The sequence below is a fragment of the Rhinatrema bivittatum genome, chromosome 2 (assembly GCF_901001135.1).
Source record: "Rhinatrema bivittatum chromosome 2, aRhiBiv1.1, whole genome shotgun sequence".
Classification (NCBI taxonomy): Eukaryota; Metazoa; Chordata; class Amphibia; order Gymnophiona; family Rhinatrematidae; genus Rhinatrema; species Rhinatrema bivittatum.
This window is the reverse complement of record NC_042616.1, coordinates 197085959-197104548: the sequence shown is the minus strand read 5'-3', so window position 1 is coordinate 197104548 and position 18590 is coordinate 197085959. Positions and strand designations below refer to the sequence as shown.

At 47.2% G+C, this 18590-nt stretch overlaps 1 protein-coding gene across 1 annotated transcript in view; it reads left to right on the top strand.

Annotated features, from left to right (window-relative positions):
* The window catches only part of CRPPA (CDP-L-ribitol pyrophosphorylase A), a 490539-nt gene that overhangs the window by 284927 nt on the left and 187022 nt on the right, over nt 1–18590 (top strand). The window contains exon 6 of the mRNA XM_029589010.1: nt 13093–13190. Within this exon, the coding sequence (XP_029444870.1) occupies nt 13093–13190 (98 nt within the window). The remainder of the gene's footprint in view (nt 1–13092; nt 13191–18590) is intronic.

Sequence of the window (18590 nt, the reverse complement as noted above, 5' to 3'; positions counted from 1 at the left end):
CTTGTGGGAGTGGCCATCTCCACAGTACCCAAGAATCCACTTCAACACCTCAAAACGCTAACACCTACCCTGTATGGTTGACTTTGTGCCATGAAGTTATTCTCCTTCCACATTGTTCAGGCAACACCATATAAGCACAGCATGGGAAAAAAGGTATAGCATGACTCAACACTTACTGAGAGACACATGGCCAACCCCTGAATTGTAAAATGTGAGCAACTGGAAAGTAAACAAGAGATGTGACAGTATCAGAAAAGTGCACAACATTTCTTCAAAAAAGTCTAAAAATATTTAGAGGGCAATATTTAAAGCCATTTCAGTTGGTGTCGCAGGTTGCCGCCTAGATTCTGAATGATCTGCTGACCCGTCTCTGGGACACTCAGCTCAGAGCCAGTCATTTGCAGCAAGAACTATTTTATTCCATGCATCAGTGTTTACTTCACACTCAAAGCTTTCATTCTGTTCCTGTCCTGAAACACCAGGACCGCCCTAGTAAGATATGTTGGTAAACACGGGTTCTGGTTGACCTACAATGTTTTCAAGATGGCATCAGAAGTCTCTGCTGCAGGGATCGGTGCCTGTAGATTCACATGTCTGCAGGCCTTGGATCCCCGTCAGGAAGTGCAGGAACGACTCCTGTCGTGCCATGTACTGGAGAGAATCTTTTCGGAGATGAAGTGAAGGACACAGTGGCTCAAATGCGGAACCATCGCGCAACACTCCAGCAGCTCTCCGCTGGCACTCAGAACCTGTCCTCCTCTCCTAGGAGGTCCTCGAGGTCTGGCTACAGGAAGTCTTTCTTCTTCCTGAGGAGATACTTTCCTCTGCCTCCTTGACCCCATCAGCAGCATCAGGCCCCTCGTAGTCATCCCAAGCAACAGGACCCCAAAGCCCCAGCCAGTGCCTCAGTCAATTCCAGGGATGGGGTTTTAACTAGATCACAGGGCGCATAGCCATGTCTGCCATAACAGGGGTGATGGATCCTCTGGTCAGGAGGAGGCTGTGATTCTATGTGAGCCAGTGGGCTCTCATCATTGTCTGCAGAGTGTACAAAATAAAACTATTCAGTACACCATCAAAATGCCCCCCCCCCCCGAGTCCTTTTTGAGGACCGGCAGCGCATCAGGTGGTACTTCTCGTGGAGCTCTCCTCCTTGCTGCACTCAGTGCTGTGGTGACCACGGTACCATCAATGCTGTTTGTGCTCTTGGCGCCGGTGGGGCTTAAATGCCATCGACATCCTTGATCCATCAAGGTGCATCAGGGCTGCCAAGGTCAAAGTGGTGGCAGGCCCTCGATGCTGACGAGGTGCATAACATCGATGCTGCACCAGTCCTCGAAGCCATCGAGGCACGTACACTGGATGCCGTGGCCCCCCTTAGGTCATCGAGGTGTGCGGCCTCGGTGTCAGCATGACCTCAGTGCCATTGCGATGTGGTGCTGCCCAAATACCATTGATGCCCTCAAGGCCATCGAGGTGTCGGGGCCACTGTAGAGGCTTTTGGACCACTGATGCCTCTCATTACCGCCTCAACTGCGTCGAGCTCTAACGATCAGGCATCGGATTCGCCATTTAGTGCCCTTGTTGCCCCTGTGGCCATTGACCGCCAAGACTCTCTGAAGCCCCCGCATGACCCTGCAGCCCTCGGGTGGCAAGGGTTCTTGGCCTCTTACATATCAAGCACAGGGATAGCCATATTCTTGAGGTACCCTGGTGCGCTGGTGCATCTGTAAGCAGTGGTCTGGTGCTGTCGAATGGTGTCCACTACTGAGCACTGGGAAGCTCAGAGCTGTCCCTTCAGCAGACGATCCCAGTGTTAGAGGCCACACCAAGATGCAGACCTCATCAATATTGAGTGCCAGCAAGCCTCTTGTCAGCCGAAATGCTTGCGAGGCCATCGAGCTAGCTGTATCGACACCCCCGGATGAATCAGTGAGCCAAGGGGAATTGCTGTCGGCACTGGCGGTCATCGGTTCTTTTTGCCATCGATGACCTGTCGTGGGGCTGCAGGGCCTCTCCCTGCAGATGCCCATGGCTTCCTTGATCCATACCTTCGTGCCAAGTCCCTGTCAGGGCCCTCGGTGGTCGATGACCGTGAGCACCTGTGGCACTGGGGATGGCACTATTTACTCGAAAACTGATTATAGTTCCGCTTAGCACAGTTAAGGCCCTGGGTGCAGAGTCGTTGGGTGCCCAGTGGTGGCTTTGTGTTGGTGAGCGCGAAAGCGATTTGGGCCCTACAGGCCCCAATACTGCTCTGGGCATCAGTGGCTGCAGTCGGAGATCGCAGCACATGTCAGCAGTACTCCATAAGCACCTGCGATCACCAGGGACTTTACTGCATTCATTTCCTGTGGGACTCACAGGTGAGCCGGTTCCGATGCAGGTTTGAAGGCCCGCCTCTCGAAGTGTTCTCAGGTACTGAAGTGGGCGATGCCATAGAACCACCACCCTCCACCATACCTTACCAAGAGCACCAGTGGTGCTGAAGACGCCGTCGTCACATTGTTCTCTCCACTCCGCTGGAGTTACTGTGGCATTGACGTGCAGTTTGCGTGGTTGGGAAAGATAAAGCATCTGTTCTAAGGGCCTCGGACACTGGCAAGCGGCATTCTCCCTGGCTGTGCAGTCCTCAGCCATCTTTCATCACTGGGGGGGGTGGGGTATCACTCATACTCTGTGCTTGGTTGTGGGGCGGTGTGTAGCCACCGACTCTGGCATGTGGTTCTCAGTCTTCACTGGGGCGTGGAATTTCTCCCACAAGCACGGCGCTCAGGATCATAGGTGTGCCACCATCCATGGATGGATTACCACTGCATGAGTTCCACCCAGTGTGCTTTTGCAGCGGAGGGCTTCCAGTTGCCTTCTGCCACCTGGGCATTTGTGTGTATGTGTCGGTTGTTCCCTCCGGGCGGTCACAACAGATTGAGTTCCACAGTCACAGGACTGACCTAGGACTGCATTCCTGCTCGGATCTTGAGGAGCGTGGACATTGCAAGAGTGGCTTGGGAGTCGTCTCCTTTCTCAGCAGAGGAATATGTCCTTCGCCCTCTACCATGTTCTTGTGGAACAATCCCTGGGGCTCTGTCCCTGAGAAGTTTTTTCTCTGATCTGGGGCCCAATCCTCTGAATTGGCGCATCTCCTTGGAGGCCAGGGAGCGGCAGCAGCAGTCGTTGGACCGTCTTCAGCTGGTCAGCTGGGACCCCTCCTGGGATTGCAGTGCAACTTCCCCTATCTGAGGCTGGCTGCCTGTGGTGGGTTGTCGCTTCGGCAGCTCAGTGATCAGTAATTGTGCCTCAACTTTCCGTCGGGGAGTTGCTAGGTCTTTTGGGATCGGGAGGTCCTGATTCCACTGCTTCTCTCTCCCCTCTGGAAGAAGAGATTTAACTGGGTTCCAGGGCAACCCTTTCACATTCCCCTCTGGATCCCCATTGTGCACCCCCTTTGAGGGATGTCCCTCGTTTTCGTTCCCGGACAAGGGATGGCACTGCTCTGACTGGCGCCAGCCACAAGAATATTCGAGAGTAGCACTCTCCCTTGGGTGCTTTAAGGCGAGGCAGGTCTAACCACGAGGGAGCCTGTACAGTGTTGTTTCTGGTGACCCTCCAGATTTCCCCCAGTTCAAGATTTATCTTGGTATCTTCTGGACTCTGTGTGCATCTTCCTTAAGGATCACTATAGTCAGTCATTCTTGCCTGCGGGACCCTCCTCTGTGAGAAGTGTTTCAGTCCGTCAGCTAGACGATTGTGCTTTTCACCCTTTTGCAATGTCCATGGTGTTACGATGCTGCTTGCGGCTAGGCCACAAGCAGCCTCTCACCTCTCCACTGCCAGCCTTCTGACGCCATTCTTCGTGGCCTGGAGGCCACCGTCATCTCCCCCGTTGCTGTAGCCATCCGCAGCGGGCCGCTGCCATCTTCACGGCCTGTAGGCTGCCATCGAACCAGCCGTCCTCTTTGTGGCCTGATAGCTTCTGCCGTTGGATTTTCCTGCGGCAGAGAGCTGCTGCTGTCGACTCCCATTTTTGCGGCCTGGAGGCCGCCGCCACTCTTCTCCACATGGCCTGGGAGCCGCCGCCAACCGGGCCTTCTACACTGCCTGGGAGCTGCACCGACTGGGCCTTCCACGCGGCCTGGGAGCCACCATCCTCTTCCTCTTCAGCGGCCTGGAGGCCACCTCGAAGCTCCTCTTCCATGGCCCGGAGGCCGCTTTTGTCTGGGTCCTCTTCCGCGGCCAGGAGGCCGCCCCGGAGCTCCTCTTCATGTGGCAGGGAGCCACCATCAATCTTCTTTCTTCACGGCAGGGAGCCGCCAACGTCAAAGTCTTCTTTTTTCTTCGCAGCAGGACATCGCTCTCCAAGGTCCTGCCTCTTTCTTGGCACACGGCCGCGCCTCCTCTCTTCATTTAAAGGGCCAGCAGTGGGTTGTCTTCTTAGGCTTCTCCTGCTGACATCCTCTAGGCGTTTCCTCTTCAGCCCTATAAAGAGGGCCTTCCCTCACTCAGTCTTCGCCTTTGCAAGGAGTTGGTCATGGAGTCGGACCTCTCCTGGATCTTCAGTTCCAGCTCTTCGTTCAAGGAGTCCTCCGTGATCCCTCTTCACTTCTTCAAGGCATTCTGTTCCTCGTTGGTACTCCTCGTCTTTGTCTATGGTTCCTGAACCTTCATCTTGATCTTCGTTCCATGTCCTGGTCTCTTGTCAGATCCCATCTCCGTGTTTCCTGATGTCCAGCTCTCCTTGTCTTCGGATGTTCAGATGTCTCTGTCTTCTGATGTCTTCGTCCATCATGTTCCAGAAGTCCCTGAGGTCCTCCTCTCTAGAGGTCCCTGATGTCCAGATGCCATAGATGTCCCGACGCCTAGATGTCCTGATGTTCAGAAGTACAGGTGTCCTTTCGTATCTGATGTCCTACGTTCCAACCCTGATGTTCCAAGTCTCACTCCTGATGTCCTTTGTCCAGTTCTGATCCTGGTACTGTAGGTCCCTAGCTCCAGGTCCAGCTTTGCCTCGCCCCGGTCCTCATCTCCAGCTGACTTTCCTGGGAGTAAATCTGTATCTATCCAGTGTCTGAGTTTGGTGGCTGGAGCCCTCTTCTGATTGGATCTGTCTTCGAGCACTGCCCGGATTCCTTCTTTGTCCTGAGCCTCAGTCCTGTGCTTGTTCCACTCTCCAAGTGGTCTGCAACCAGCCTCTTCAGGTTGTGTAGGGTGCGCCATGGGACAGGGTGGTCCGTGACCAGCCCACGTCGGCTGTGTCGGGCGCCCTGAGGGGCATTGCCTGTCTAAGTCTCCAAGTATTCTGAGTCCTTATCCTTGCCTGAGTCTTCCGAAGTTCCAAGTCCTCATTGGAGTATCCGGGTTCTCGCCTGACTCTCTAGAATCCACCTCTGATCTTCATCCACGTCTGAGCGCCTTGCGCCTGAGTCCCAAACCACCTCATGTCCTTGTCTCATCTGAGTTCTAAGTCCCGAGTTCCAAGTTCCAAGAGTCCTCATCTGAGTAACCGGAATCCTCTCCTCAGTCTACGTCTGATTTCCTTCTACGTCTGAGCATCTTGTGTCTGAGTTCCAAGTTCCCAGCGTCCTCGTATCATCTGTTCCAAGTTCCAAGTCCCAAGCATCCTCGTCTGAGTTCCAAGTTCCCAGCGTCCTCGTCTCGTCTGAGTTCCAAGTTCCAAGTAACCTCGCCTTGTTCAAGTCTTCAAGTCTAGTCCAAGTCCGAGGCCCCGTCTTGTTCCTAGTTCCAGTACCATCGCCTGTCCTTGACCTCTGTCCGTCCTGCTGCATCTGCCGCTCCCTAGTGACAGGTCCGAAAGGGCTATCGAGTGGCCAGAGGGCTATCCCAGAGACCAGCATTGCGTTGCTGGGTCTCTACCAGTGCGTGCAGGTTCGGCAGAAGTTAGGGCAGTGGTCAGGCCTGCTCCTCCCATGCTTGGACATGTCTTGCCTGCCGCGGCGCTTCTACGGAGTTCCTCTCTGCAGTCACATCGTGGTCCAAGGGCACATATCTCCCCGGAATCGGGAGCGCTCCCTAGCGCTCCCGCAACACATGGCTGAGGGAGTTGGGGGCCGAGTACCCCTCATGAGAGTAATAATTGACAATGAACTAAACCTCAAACAACACATATCAATAAAGGTTAAGGAAGGATATGCTAAACTCATGATACTAAGAAAACTGAAACCATTACTATCCCTACCAAACTTCCGTGCTATACTTCAATCTCTGATTTTCGCCAGCACAGACTATTGTAATGCCTTGCTACTAGGCCTACCCAACACTACAGTAAGACCCCTACAGATTTTACAAAATGCTGCAGCCAGAATTCTCACTGGAAAAAACAAAAGAGATCACATAACAGGTACACTCGCCCCCCTACATTGGCTTCCCATAGAACAAAGAATACAGTTCAAAGCACTGTGCCTAATACACAAACTTATCCACGACGATAAAGCAGAATGGCTGAACACAGCACTTAGAGCACATGTCCCACACAGAAATTTAAGGTCAGCAAACAGAGCACTCCTTCCCATTCCTTCTGTGAGGAAGTGAGGGAGCGAGCTTTGTCCCTAGCCGGTCCCATTTTATGGAACTCCATGCCCCTTGACCTTAGACTCCAGAGCAATCATAAACTTTTCAAAACACAGCTCAAAACCTGGCTCTTCATACAAGCCTTTGAGAAAGAAAAATGATGCAGGAAACTAAGCAAAGATATGCGGCATAAAGCACCGAATACCTAATTGAACGATCCGTACTGAATTATTTCAACCTTTTTAACTGTAGGCAATCTTCAGGACACATTGCTATGCAACACTCAATCCCCAAATAAACACCTTATTGTTACCGAATACTAATGGCACCACCTGTAATGTTCGACCCATATTTTTTATATTGGTGCCCTATTGTAAACCGTTATGATGGTGAATAACTTAATGACAGTATATAAAAACTCTTAAATAAATAAATAAATGAGAGGCATTGCCCTCTGCTGATAGTCAAGCTGTTCTTCCCCCTTTTTCAGGATCACCCTGTCTGCGGCCAGAGCAGTCCTGGGTCATGCAACGTTGTCCATTGCTGGGCCATGTGCTCCCTCAGGAGGGGTAAGTATAAGCACTCATGGCAGGGGTAGTGATACCGCAGCCGGGTGGCTTGGTACTCTGTTCTGAGATCGCCCTTGACCTGCCCTGATGCCCTTTAGGATTCCGGGCTGGTAATACCGGGGTTTATGAATACGACTCTCCGGCTTCCCGTCTCCTGGTGGAGCCTTCGGAACTTCTACCCTGGGGCAATCATTCTCAGTTTCCACTGTTTCAAGAAGGCTGAGGGCTCCATCTGAGTGGGATATTCCCTGATGGTTTCAGCAGTGAGTTGTTCGCTTGGTGCTGATAGGCCACCAGGCGACTTGAGCTTGCCGAGTCAGCCCTCCGGTCTGCTTACTTGTATTCTTTGCTCCTTCCGACTTCCGATGGGATTGTCAGGAGGAAGGGAGGTAAAGCTAAGGCACCCGTGATGTATCTCTGTATACCTGCAGGGAAGGATACACCACACTTCTTTTCCACTTATTTGACATTCGCTGGCCCAGTACTGTCTTAGTTTTTTTCATTCTCTAGGTTGCCCAAAGGGCCTTCCTGCTCCCCTTGCGATCCTGTGACAGGATAGATAAGCCTGTTCTGACAGGTGCTCTTGAGTGAGCTTCAGGCCTATTTTGTCTCCCTGCTCGGGACTTTTGGGCTACAGTTCTGTTTCAGGGATTGTCTCTCAAACCCTGAAGCCCTTGATACTGTCCTGCACAGTCAGCTAGGTCTGATGCTTCGGCAGAAGGGTCTGACCTAGGGCCCGCTGTAGTTTGCTCCTTGTTCTTCCAAGCATTGCTTGGGTTTCTTCTGCCCATTCAGCCTACCAGCCAAACTTGGGCACACTCTTCAGATACATTTGATCCTTTGGATGTCAGTGGATGACAGTTCCTTTCTGGAGGGCTCTCGGGCCCCTGGTTGTTTTTTGTATACCGAAAGAAACTGTGCGGTTTTTGTCCAAGAGTCTCTCTTGTTTACATCTCTAGGTCCTTCTTGTATCCAGGAGGATCTAGATCCACTGTTTGTGTCGGGGTTTACTTACCAGGAACCCTGCTTGTACTGTTTTCCGTGATGCGCAGTTTGCTTCTGCTTGCACTTGCATCACTCCACTGCCTCAGGCATCCCTGCTACACATGAGGGTTTGTGTCTCAGTCTTTCTATGATTTTCTTTGTAGAACCCAACTCTTCTCCAGCCTGCACCCCTTCTGGGTCAGCTGCCTCTCAGGCAAAGGAGGGAGGTAGGGCTCCAGCACTGTGCAGTTTCCCACTTTGTCCTGCTCAGACAGCCTAGAACTAGGGATTCACCCATATGTAAGGACTACCATCCTGCTTGTCCTAGGAGAAAGCAGATTTGCTTACCTGTAACAGGTGTTTCCTAGGACAGCAGGATGTTAGTCCTCATGAAACCCTCCCGCCTCTCCTGGGAGTTGGTTTCTCCATGTATTAGTTATATCATAGCCTAAGGGACTCTGCCTAGTGGGCAGCATGATGACTACAGCTGCACATGCTCAGTAAGGCATGCTGAAAGCTCTAGATTCTTTGAGATCAAAGTTCCGTGCTGGGCTCCATCTAATGATGTCACCCATATGTGAGGATGAACATCCTGCTGTCCTAGGAGAGCACCTGTTACAGGTAAGCAACTCTGCTCTACAGACATATACAAGTATTTTGGAGTCGGTGAATGTTTTGCTACTGCTGTAGAAAGGACAAATGCAGGAGCACAAAATTGTTATAAAGGAAACCCTTACTAATGTGAAAGAAATGTTTGCCTATTGATTTTTGGCAGGTTAGGAGCTTCACAACTCTCACAGGATTTGTCACATCATTAGAAAGTTGTAATAAAAAAAATAGACATACAAAAATATTTCTAACATATTGTTAACTGCTGCTTAAGCCTTCTTAAATGTCTACTCTACTTTTTGCACACAGTTTTACTTGAATGTTTTTTTTTTCTCTCAATGGAATCTTTTCCCTTTCACAAGTTACAGGAAATGAAAAATTTTGATAAATGAAGCACAGTTTGAAAATTACGCAATTGGCTTACTTGCATTTTGCATGGTTCTATTCTGCTTTATCCAAATCTTTAAACTTGGTCCCTATTGTCCTCTGGAAAAAGATATGCTTTTCCATCTATCCCCCTTTATTCTATCACTTATGAAAACATTGCATAGGATCTGCTCCTGGACTGATGCCTGTGATACTCTACTGGTCATATTTTTATTTATTTATTTATTTAACACTTTTCTATACCGACCTTCATGGTAGGGACCATATCAGGTCGGTTTACATCAAAAAGGGGGAACTGTAACGAAACCGTAGGTAACAGGAAGAACAAAGTTACATTCAACAAGGGAGGTAAAACTTGGAAGCAAAGACTGCTGGAAAGAAAAGACTAAGGAACGAAGTGCTTAGGATAATAATAACAGCTGTTTTAAGAGTCAGGGTAGGCTCTTATATCGAGCTTGGGGATAGTAAGGGGATCCATTGTTCATGATGGCTTTTCGGTCGTCTATTGAGTGTCTGGCGGATCTGAGAAGGCCTGGCGGAAAAGCCAGGTCTTGAGTTTTTTTCTAAATGTTAAGAGGCAGGGTTCCAGTCTGAGGTCGGATGGGATGTTGTTCCAGATAGCTGGACCTGCTGTAGAAAAGGCTCGGTCTTTGGTCGAGGTGAGATGTGTAGCTTTTGTAGGTGGGGCCTGTAGGGTTCCTTTATAAACTTCTCTGGTCGGTCTGTTGGTGCTATGGAGATTGAGAGGGAATTTGAGGTCCAGATGCAGATGATTGTAGATGGCTTTGTGAATTAGAGTGAATGATTTGTGAAGGATTCTGTATTTCACCGGGAGCCAGTGTAAATTACGGAGAATAGGTGATATGTGATCTCCACGGTTGGTGTTAGTCAGAATTCTTGCCGCGGCGTTCTGTATCAGTTGTAGGGGTTTAGTGGATGAGCTGGGGAGACCCAGGAGGAGAGCATTGCAGTAGTCTATTTTAGCGAATAGTAAGGCTTGCAGGACTGTCCTGAAGTTGTGGAAGAATAGTAGAGGTTTGAGTCTTTTTAGAACCTGGAGTCTATGGAAACAGTCTTTGGTTGTGGTGTTGATCGTATTGTTTGTTTGGTTGTGGTGATGATCGTATTGTTTGTTTATTTGTCATATTTGTTTATTTGGAGTGAAATAAGCATTTTTCTTCCCTCAGCCTACAGCCCTTCTTTCCAAATTGTGAACAATGATTGTTTTCAAGTTAAGTATTCCATTTGCACACCATTTAAGAGGCGGTGAAATATTGTGGCAATGTTGTCTTTTGGCAGCTGTTGCTGATGTGATTTATGATCTGTTCGTTCACGGTTATACCATAAAATGCATGACGGCAGATACAGGCCAAAGTTCCATTTATTCTGCTCTGCAAGTTGCTTTTAGTAGTAACTGCTGCTCTGTGCAGGTTACTCCCATGCCTTCTGTTAAGGGTAGTAATTGCCACTCCACATAGCTTACCCTATGCCTACTGTTAAAAGTGGAATTGACTGCCGCACTCCGTGCAGATTACCCCCATGCAGAAGTGTAACACCTAAAGTTAACATAGGTAACTCCATTTTCTCATTTCCATCCTCTAGCCTGTAAGGATCCACAGTGCTTATCTCATGCCTTTTTCAATTCCTTCACCACCTTTTCTTGGAGGGCATTCCATACAACCACCATTCTCTGTGAAGAAATATTTCCTGATGTTGGTTCTGAATCATCCCTTCCACCCCCCTGAGGTTTAATTTCATGACCCCTAATTATGCAGTTTTGTTGTATTTGTGGACCCTTGGGCTGAGGTAGGATTGGCATAACTACAGGGAGGAGCTCTGCAGGTTCCCACCATCGGCAGGTGGACCTGGGTGAAGCAAAGATCCAGCAGGAACTTCGCCTATACCAGCCCTCGTTCCCCTTGGGTTAATCCTTTGGGTGCTAGGGCCAGCATATCTTAGGTGGGGCCTCTGTGGATGGCAGATGTGGTAGTCCTTGGATAGCTTGGGTTGTAGGCAGCCAGAGGTCAGACAGGTCCAAGGTCTGGGTGTTGGTCAAAGGCAGGCAGCGGTCAGGCATACTGGGAACAAGCAGTGGTCCGAGGCGGACTACTGCTTGTGATCAGAGATCAGGCTTGTGATCAGAGATCAGGCCAAGGTCAATACCAGGTATCCATTCAAGGGAGAAGATAAGGGACGGAGAGCCAGGGTAAGCACAGCAGGAACAACGGTGGGGACAAGTAGATGAAGACAGAAGACAAACTGGACATGATTGAAGACAGGCCGGGATGAAGAACTAAAGACAAGGCTGGGCTGAAGAACTGAAGACAAAGGTGCTGGAACAAAGAAACTGAAGAAGAGGATGCTGGAAGCTCTACTGAGGAGGAGGTGGACCTGTTGCTGAGGCGATGAGGGCAGAAACAAGTGAGCCCTTTATAGGGCTTAGCATGTGATATCATCTGGCATTGCGGAGCTTTTTCTCCCACTGGCCCTTTAAATAAGGCAAAGTCTGGCATGTGCAAGCCTAAGGTGTGGGGGGGGGGGGGGGGCCGACAGCTAAGGCCGATGTGTCAGCGTGTTTTGCCACATTGGAGTGAAGTGAGCCACTGCTTGAGGCAAGGTGGCCAGTCAGGAGCAGAAAGAGGAGGGCCCGGCATGGAAGGAGAACGTGGCAGACCGCAGGGGCAGCCTGCGGACTGCCAAATTTAACTAGTTTCCTTTCCAGCGGAGAGTCAGGTAGCTCAGGATTATGGCTGTGAAGTGCACTGCTGAGAGAAATGTTTTAGTAAATCATTTGGCTAAAAATCTCCACTTCATAATAGCCTTTAGGGCATTTTTTGCCATTAGTTTAATCCTGGGGTAGGAAGGTGGTCTTAATGATTACAGGCTTGGATTTACAAAATGTCTTAGGGGAAGTGCTAACCCCGGCACTAACTTTTTGGTATGACTCTGTCTGAGTCACCATGCAAGCAGTTTTCTTACTACCTACATAGCTGCAAAGTTCGTGGGTCCTTTAATCCACAGAGTTTGCGCCAAATTTCAAAGTGAAATTACGTGCTTACATTCACTTTGACCACTGCCCTGGTGACAAAATACACAGAAACTCATGCCTGCTTTTTATGCAGATCCATTTTCCAAACAGAACAAGAAGTGTAGTTTTGAAAATCCAAAACTATGCGTGGTTTTCTGCCCCCATTGAACCCTGTCCTGAGAAGGCCTCCATGACAGTGCGTGTAAAAGTTGGCATGTAGTGGCACTAGCTGCACCCTTCTCCCTGCATACAAGATGGGCAATTTTCAAAGAGCTCATTTCAACAGCCTTTACCCCATTTTATCCATGGAAATGACTATTTGAAAATTATCTTCCCCATTTTCTCCTGTCTCGGTTTGTGCTCAGGTGTAATAAGGAAATGACATCAATTTTGGAATTAAAATAGTAAATAGTTTATATATTACTAATTTATTGGTTTTTGTTGATTATATTTATCACTAATTTACTAATTTATTGGTTCTTGTTGATTATATTTATCACTCTTCTATTGTTATAGTTTAAATTCTGCCCTGTCTTCCATCTCCCATTTTACGCTCCCTGTTTTAATGTAACTTTACCTTCTACCTAGATGTTAATTGGTTTCCCCCTGTTCTATTGTAAACCGGTACGAAAAGACCTGGTCTTGAGTATCGGTATAGTAAAAGAAGTTAAATAAATAAATAAATAAATAAATAGATTTTAGGTTTCTCTTTGGTAAGAGGGTTTGGTATAGTGTAATTTTACAGTTGATCTTAGCCAAAAGGCCAAGAAGTGATATAGTGCAATTTTAAATATGAAAGAGAGCCATATATTTATATTGTTAAATTGGCACATACATTATGGACATACATTGCACAAAGGCTCATGAATAAAGTGCTTAAGGCCAACTTTTCCATCTGATTGACTGCTGTTTTCCTGATAACTTCTAATGTGAAATGCAGGCTTTCTCATTTATTTATCTGTGGATTTCTTCATTTCTTTTGGCACACAGACAGCCTCTCTCAGCAAGTATGCGTTATTACTGACATGAAAGAAGATACCGTCCAAGTAGGCTTCCTACTACATGAAATTCTGAAAACCCAAGTAAAGGTAAGTAGAGTACTTCAGTATCCCTAAAGTACTCATTGTCTCTTTTTATTGCTTCAAGTCTTTTTTTGGTGTATTTTTTTAAAATGAAAACATGACATCTCTATGAAACCTCTTTCAACTTCGCCAAGGACATTTAGGGCTAATTTTTCAAAGGGATCTAGCTCTTAGCTAATTATATCAAAGTCTTTAAACATTTACCCAGGTAGAGAAACTACATTTAGCCAGCCAAATTCTGTGCAGTCTGTGGGGCAGGGTTAGATTGGGGGGTAGAAAGTTAGGCTACTAGTGCTAATATTGAGCACTAGCTGCATAACTTGGCCTGCTAAACCTAGGTGTGGGAGTAGCTGGCTTAAATGTAGCTGCTGCACCTACTTCTGGAGCCAGAGATTCCCTCCCTGACCCCCTCTAGAACTATGCTGGATGCTGAGCTGAGAAGAGGGAAATCTGCATCCTCCTCCCAGCTTGTCTTCAGCAAATTTTGGTGGAGGTGATGGGGCGGGGGGAGGGGGGGGTACCAGAAAGATGGGAGAGGGGATATAGGGGTTGTTGACTCTATTTAATTTTTTTTTTGTTTGAATAGGCGGGAGGAGGGTGTGGGGGCTGTTGGCTCCACCTTAATCTTTGTTTTCCTTTGTGTAGGAAATGTCTTAACCAGGTAGTGCTGATTTTCAACTGTAGATGGCTACGTTTAGGCACTCAGAGTCTGAGCTTCCTAACTCCAGCCAGCTAAGTTTTTTTAGTTGACTATATTTATGCTGATTTTCATCCAAAAATCTATCTGGTTAGATTTGGCTGAAAATCAGCTTAATTTAAGAACATAAGAACTTGCCATGCTGGGTCAGACCAAGGGTCCATCAAGCCCAGCATCCTGTTTCCAACAGAGGCCAAACCAGGCCACAAGAACCTGGCAATTACCCAAACACTAAGAAGATCCCATGCTACTGATGCAATTAATAGCAGTGGCTATTCCCAAGTAAACTTGATTAATAGCAGTTAATGGACTTCTCCTCCAAGAATTTATCCAAACCTTTTTTGAACCCAGCTACACTAACTGCACTAACCACATCCTCTGGCAACAAATTCCAGAACTTAATTATGCGTTGAGTGAAAAATAATTTTCTCTGATTAGTCTTAAATGTGCTACTTGCTAACTTCATGGAATGCCCCCCTAGTCCTTCTATTATCCAAAAGTGTAAAGAACCGATTCACATCTACTCATTCAAGACCTCTCATGATCTTAAAGACCTCTATCATATCCCCCCTCAGCGATCTCTTCTCCAAGCTGAACAGCCCTAACCTCTTCAGACCTTCCTTATAGGGGAGCTGTTCCAGCCCCTTTATCATTTTGGTTGCCCTTCTCTGTACCTTCTCCACTACCTGCTATTAATTAAGTTGACTTAGAAAATAGCCACTGCTATTACTAGCAACAGTAACATGGAATAGACTTAGTTTTTGGGTACTTGCCAGGTTCTTATGGCGTGGATTGGCCATTGTTGGAAACAGGATGCTGGGCTTGATGGACCCTTGGTCTGACCCAGTATGGCATGTTCTTATGTTTTTTGAGATGTGGCAACCAGAATTTTACACAGTACTCAAGGTGCGGTCTCACCATGGAGCGATACAGAGGCATTATGACATTTTCCATTTTATTAACCATTCCCTTCCTAATAATTCCTAACATTCTGTTTGCTTTTTTGACTGCTGCAGCACACTGAACCGACAATTTTAAAGTATTATCTACTGTGAGGCCTAGATCTCTTTCCTGGGTGGAAGCTCCTAATATGGAAGCTAACAGATGTGAATAGCTTAGTTAGGGGCTCAGGTATTTTTTGAAAGTTGTCCTTTTAGTCTCAAATTTTACATTCATTAAAGCTTGCTATAGACATTACCAAGTCTTATTTCATTTATTTTAGGGACTAATTGTGGGTAAACGAGCATTAAGGGCGCCTAGTGGCAAAGTACATGCACACTTTTGGATACGCGTATCCAAAAGCAGCTGACTTTCAGAAGGAAAGTACATGGATGCTATACCTTGCACCTGCTAACCGTGCAGGCAGCTAGTCAGGAGCAAAACAGCATACGCATAGTTTAAAATGGCATTATATACAAGTTGTTCCCTCCCCCAATCAAAACCCCCCCCCCAATAAAAAAGTATCGAATTGTATTTCTGTATTACCTTTATTTCCACACATTGAAATGGGCTAACAAAGCAACTACACATTTATTTTAACTTTCAGAAGTGAAATGTTATTGCTTTTGAAGAAAAGTGCATAGCTAGTAGAAACGGGCAGGTACTAGAGAAAGAGAGATTACAATAGTTCAAATGGGCCCCAGGCTAACCTGATAGTATATTCCACAATACATGCATGGCTCAAATTTAGTATAATGGTTTTGATAGAGTTCTGTTGCAAACTAATTTATTACTTTAAAACATGGGCTGTTTTGTAGCCTTTGAGGATCGAAGCCGAGGCTGCCATTACAAAGTGAAGGCTATGCTCTGTAAGATATTTGATATTATAGAGAGCAGTGATGTGGGTTCGCGAACAATTCAGCAAGATATAATTTACTCTCCTCTATTATTATACCATTATTCTCACACAAAACCAAACTTCCTGCTCGTATCAACTTCATTTGTGCTGCAGCATGTCAAAATATTATGACGAATTTGACACTGACCTGTGTTACCATCGTAGCACTGGATATGATTCGTTTTATACTTTTCAAGCAGTGATTAAAGAAAATTACTGAATCACACATTTAGCTATCATGATTAATCTTGAATTTTGTTTCAAAAATGGCAAATAATCCTTGGGAAGTATTAAATTGTTAGCCTAGTCCAGTGATGGCTAACTTATGACACGCGTGTCAGAGGTGACACGCCGAGTCGTTTTGGCTGACACGCGCAGCGTTTCAAGGACTATCACGAATTTTTTTTTTTTTTTTTATCGGCTGCGCCGAGCCTTTTCTTTTTCAGCTGCGCGGACCCTTTAAAATGTGTTTTTTAGTTTCCCCCTACCCTCCATCAATGCCCCCGGGCGCAGGGAGGCTCATGCGTCGCAGCGATGAGGCTCAAGACAAAGATCGCGTTCAAACGCGCTGATGCTCCTCCTTCCTGCCTGTACGGCCCCGGAAGTAAACGTTGCCGGAGCCGCGTGGGCAGGAAGGAGGAAGAGAATCAGCGCGTGCAGAAGAGGAGGAGCCGCCGCGGGTCGCTGCGAATCCCAAGTCGCAGCGGCCCAAGAAGAGGAAGAGGCCCGGTAGCAGGGCTGCCGCGGCCCGAGAAGATCAGGGCCGCTGCAGAGCCCAACCTGCGGCGACCCGCGAAGAGGAGGCCCAGAGGTGAGAGAGAGGCTGAGGGCCCGTAGAGTGCGTGTATGAGGTGAGTTGAGAGAGAGGACCTGAATGTTTGCAGAGACAGCATGTGAGAGCCTGTGTGTGTGTGTGTGTGTGTGTGTGAGAGAGAGAGAGAGAGAGAGCATGTGCCAGTGAGAGCCTGTGTGTATGAATGATTGTATGAGAGAGAGCTTGTGCCAGTGAGAGCCTGTGTGTATGAATGATTGTATGAGAGAGAGCATGTGCCAGTGAGAGCCTGTGTGTATGAATGATTGTATGAGAGAGAGCATGTGCCAGTGAGAGCCTGTGTGTATGAATGATTGTATGAGAGAGAGCATGTGCCAGTGAGAGCCTGTGTGTATGAATGATTGTATGAGAGAGAGCATGTGCCAGTGAGAGCCTGTGTGTATGAATGATTGTATGAGAGAGAACATGTGCCAGTGAGAGCCTGTGTGTATGAATGATTGTATGAGAGAGAGCATGTGCCAGTGAGAGCCTGTGTGTATGAATGATTGTATGAGAGAGAGCATGTGCCAGTGAGAGCCTGTGTGTATGAATGATTGTATGAGAGAGAGCATGTGCCAGTGAGAGCCTGTGTGTATGAATGATTGTATGAGAGAGAGCATGTGCCAGTGAGAGCCTGTGTGTATGAATGATTGTATGAGAGAGAGCATGTGCCAGTGAGAGCCTGTGTGTATGAATGATTGTATGAGAGAGAGCATGTGCCAGTGAGAGCCTGTGTGTATGAATGATTGTATGAGAGAGAACATGTGCCAGTGAGAGCCTGTGTGTATGAATGATTGTATGAGAGAGAGCATGTGCCAGTGAGAGCCTGTGTGTGTGAGAAAGAGAAATGCATGTGAGAATGAGAACCTGACTGTGTGTTTGAGGGAAGAAGATGGAGAAAAAAGAAACAGAAAAAAAGACAATATAAAAGGAATTGGCAAAAAAATAAGAAAGGGAAGGTGAAAAAAAAGCCTGTGACAACCAATTAGAAAACTAAGATCAGACAGCAAAGGCAAAAAAAAAAAAATTACTTTTTACTGATTGGCACATGTAATCTTTGGTAATGTGCAAGAATAGCACTTTCTCTATGCGGATCTCACAATGTATGAGATCAGCATGGAGAAAGTGGAAGCCCACGGGGCCTGCAGAGAGGAGGCAGCAGAATGGGCTTCAGTGTCAGTAGCAGCAATCGGCGCCTCCCCAATAGCCACGCGGCATCAGTGACAGTGGCAGCAGAGGAATGAGAGAGGTTCCGAGGTTGCAGGCAAAAGAGAGGGGGTCTGCCTTTAGTGTGTGCATGTGTATGAATGGGAGTCTGCCTGGGGGTGTATGTGTGTGAATGCATGGGTGCCTGCCTGGGGGTCTATGTGTGTGAGAATGAATGTGTGCATGCCTGGGGGATGGGGAGGGAGTGGTGTGAACATGAATGGGAGCCAATAAAAAATCAACTGACAGATGAAGTTTGTAACGCTTGCTTGGACTTGAAGTGTACGAAATACCAACCTTCAATTGAAGATTTAGCCAATGAAATTCAGCAACAAAAAAGTCACTAAGCAGGTAAGGTAAAGAATTATTTGTTTTTGCTTTATTAATAAATACAGTATATATATTAAAATTATAGCTTTGTTGATTAGAGCTACAAATATCACAAAATTATGGATTTTTCTAGCAGTGACACACCACCCGAGTTATGCTCGGTTTTTTTTATGAATTTTGACACACTGAGCTCAAAAGGTTGGCCATCACTGGCCTAGTCAAACACAGTTCTATATTTAACTATATATATTTCCAGAACCTTCTTTTTAGCTTAAAGCTTTCTCTCCATCTTTCGCAACACATCCCTGTTCATTTCTTTCACAAATTTGGTTTGGTTTAGTTTCTCTCTCATTTCCCGCTTTTTCTTACTCAGGTTCCCTTTGAAGAGACCCTCAAATACCCTTTGATTTCTCCTTTTATTTTTCCGCTATTCACAACTCTTTTTCTGCACATCATCCTATTTCCTCCTCTCTAATTGATCCAAGCACAAGCACAATTAATTTGGATCGATCATTTGTTGACCTT